Here is a 1,879-nt window from a genome sequence, read left to right on the forward strand (position 1 = left end):
CTCTCTCTCTCTCTCTCTCTCTCTCTCTGTGTGTGTGTGTGTGTGTGTGTGTAGGTTGTTTTAATTGTTGAGACAGGGTCTGGTAGTCCAGGCTGGCCTCTACTTTGAGTCCTGATTTCCCTAGCTCCAAATTGGCATGAATACTTCGAAGTGTTGCTATGGAGTCAGGGCATACCTGGCAAGAGACTGTCACAGTGTGTGACATAATATTCAATCACAGAATCTCCCACCTAGCATGGAGGGTGGCTCAGAAAGAACTCTAAGAGAGAAGAAAGTACCTCTTCGACCAGAAAAACAAAACTAAAACAAACAAACAAAAACAGTTTTGCCAACAAGTTACAAATGGTGCCCTTCCCCTTTTCTTAGGAAGACCTTTGCACACACATTTCCTTTTGCCTGTTGACGTCTTCAGTTAATTAAAGCAATCATTTAAAACTCAAGGTCTGAAAAGACAGCTCAACTGTTAAAATGCTTGCAAGCATGAAAAATCTGAGTCTGGTGTCCAGAATTCAGGTAAAAAGTCAGGCTGGTGAGGTGATAACAGAGAACACCCAGAGCTTTTGGGAGCTTTTGCCAGAGCAGCCTAATTGGGTGAGTCCCAAGCTCCGTTGACTCTATCTCAAAAAACAAAGTGGAGGGCTAAGATAGTATTGAGAAACATACCTGAGGTTCACTTCTGGTCTCTCCACATGCTGCTGTGCACACAATTAAGAAAACTATGCAGGTAAGCGCTGAGAAAGAAACAGGCACAAGAAGTTGTCCCACTGGATTCTAGATCTTTCACTCTAGTGTTCATAATAGGGTCTTGTAATTGTATACTATTCAGTTGTATGGTTAGTTTGCTTAGATTTTTCCTGCCCCCCCCCAAGGTCATTTTCTCACAAGATAATAGAGATTTGGTGGGCTTTCAGTATATATGAGTTAAGAGAATGAATGAAAGGAAATCACCCAGGATTTGTATAGGAATTTTAGGACACAAAAGAAAGCACAAAAAGAGAGACCCGTGCACGCACTTGCTTACGCACACACCTTGGGGGTGGTGGTGGTAGCATGGAGACCCACACTAATAAACGCAAGACCCACCCTTTCTCCAGCTAGTGCTGGACCCCAAAGAACTAACCAAACTACCCATTCCCCAATCCTTGGCTTCAGAGGAAGAGGTGGGTTTATGGGCTGATGCTGGAGCTGAGTGCTAGGCGGTCTATCAGATGAACAATGGTCAAACACGGGTGGAGACCAGGCCCTAGCGATTGGGCAGGAGGCAGGCTGACCTCTCCCACGAGTGACCAGGTTTCTGCCTCAAGCTGTGCACAGTGATCCCCAGCACCCCGCCTCAGCGCCGTGCACCCTCCCTCACCTCCCGCCCCAGGGCGAATTGGTTCCTTTCCGGCCAGCTGGAGCCTCCGCCTCCCAGTCGGTAGCGGTACCACATCCTGAGAAAGGAGTCCTCCGGGTAGAAAAATGATGGTCGAGTTCGCGCCGCTCAACACCCCGCTGGCAAGGTGCCTGCAGACCGCTGCCGTGCTGCAGTGGGTCCTGTCCTACCTCCTGCTCGGTAAGAGCCCCGCCGTGCCACACACTCACCAGACACAGTCCCTACCCTACTGCGCACAGCCTCTGGCTCCCGGGTCTGCCTGATCAGACAGTGTTCACCTACTCTGGGACTCCCTGCTTTGGATTCTTCTCCTTCTCTCCCTCTCTCCCTCTTTCTCCCCCTCTCCCTCTTTCTCCCCCTCTCCCTCTTTCTCCCCTCTCCCTCTTTCTCCCCCTCTCCCTCTTTCTCCCCTCTCCCTCTTTCTCCTCCTCTCCCTCTTACTCCCCCTCTCCCTCTCCCTCTTTCTCTTCCTCTCCCTTTCTCCCCCTCTCCCTCTTTCTCCCC

General features: G+C 50.2%; 1 protein-coding gene across 1 annotated transcript in view; it reads left to right on the top strand.

The window, feature by feature from the left end:
* Nucleotides 1–1,369: 1,369 nt before the first annotated feature.
* Nucleotides 1,370–1,879, top strand: part of Mogat1 (monoacylglycerol O-acyltransferase 1) — a 28,062-nt gene continuing 27,552 nt past the window's right edge. Inside the window, exon 1 of the mRNA XM_029481195.1 lies at nt 1,370–1,555. Coding sequence (XP_029337055.1) covers nt 1,462–1,555 — 94 coding nt within the window. The 5' untranslated portion in view covers nt 1,370–1,461. The remainder of the gene's footprint in view (nt 1,556–1,879) is intronic.

Source organism: Mus caroli, chromosome 1 (genome assembly GCF_900094665.2).
Source record: "Mus caroli chromosome 1, CAROLI_EIJ_v1.1, whole genome shotgun sequence".
NCBI classification, from domain to species: domain Eukaryota; kingdom Metazoa; phylum Chordata; class Mammalia; order Rodentia; family Muridae; genus Mus; species Mus caroli.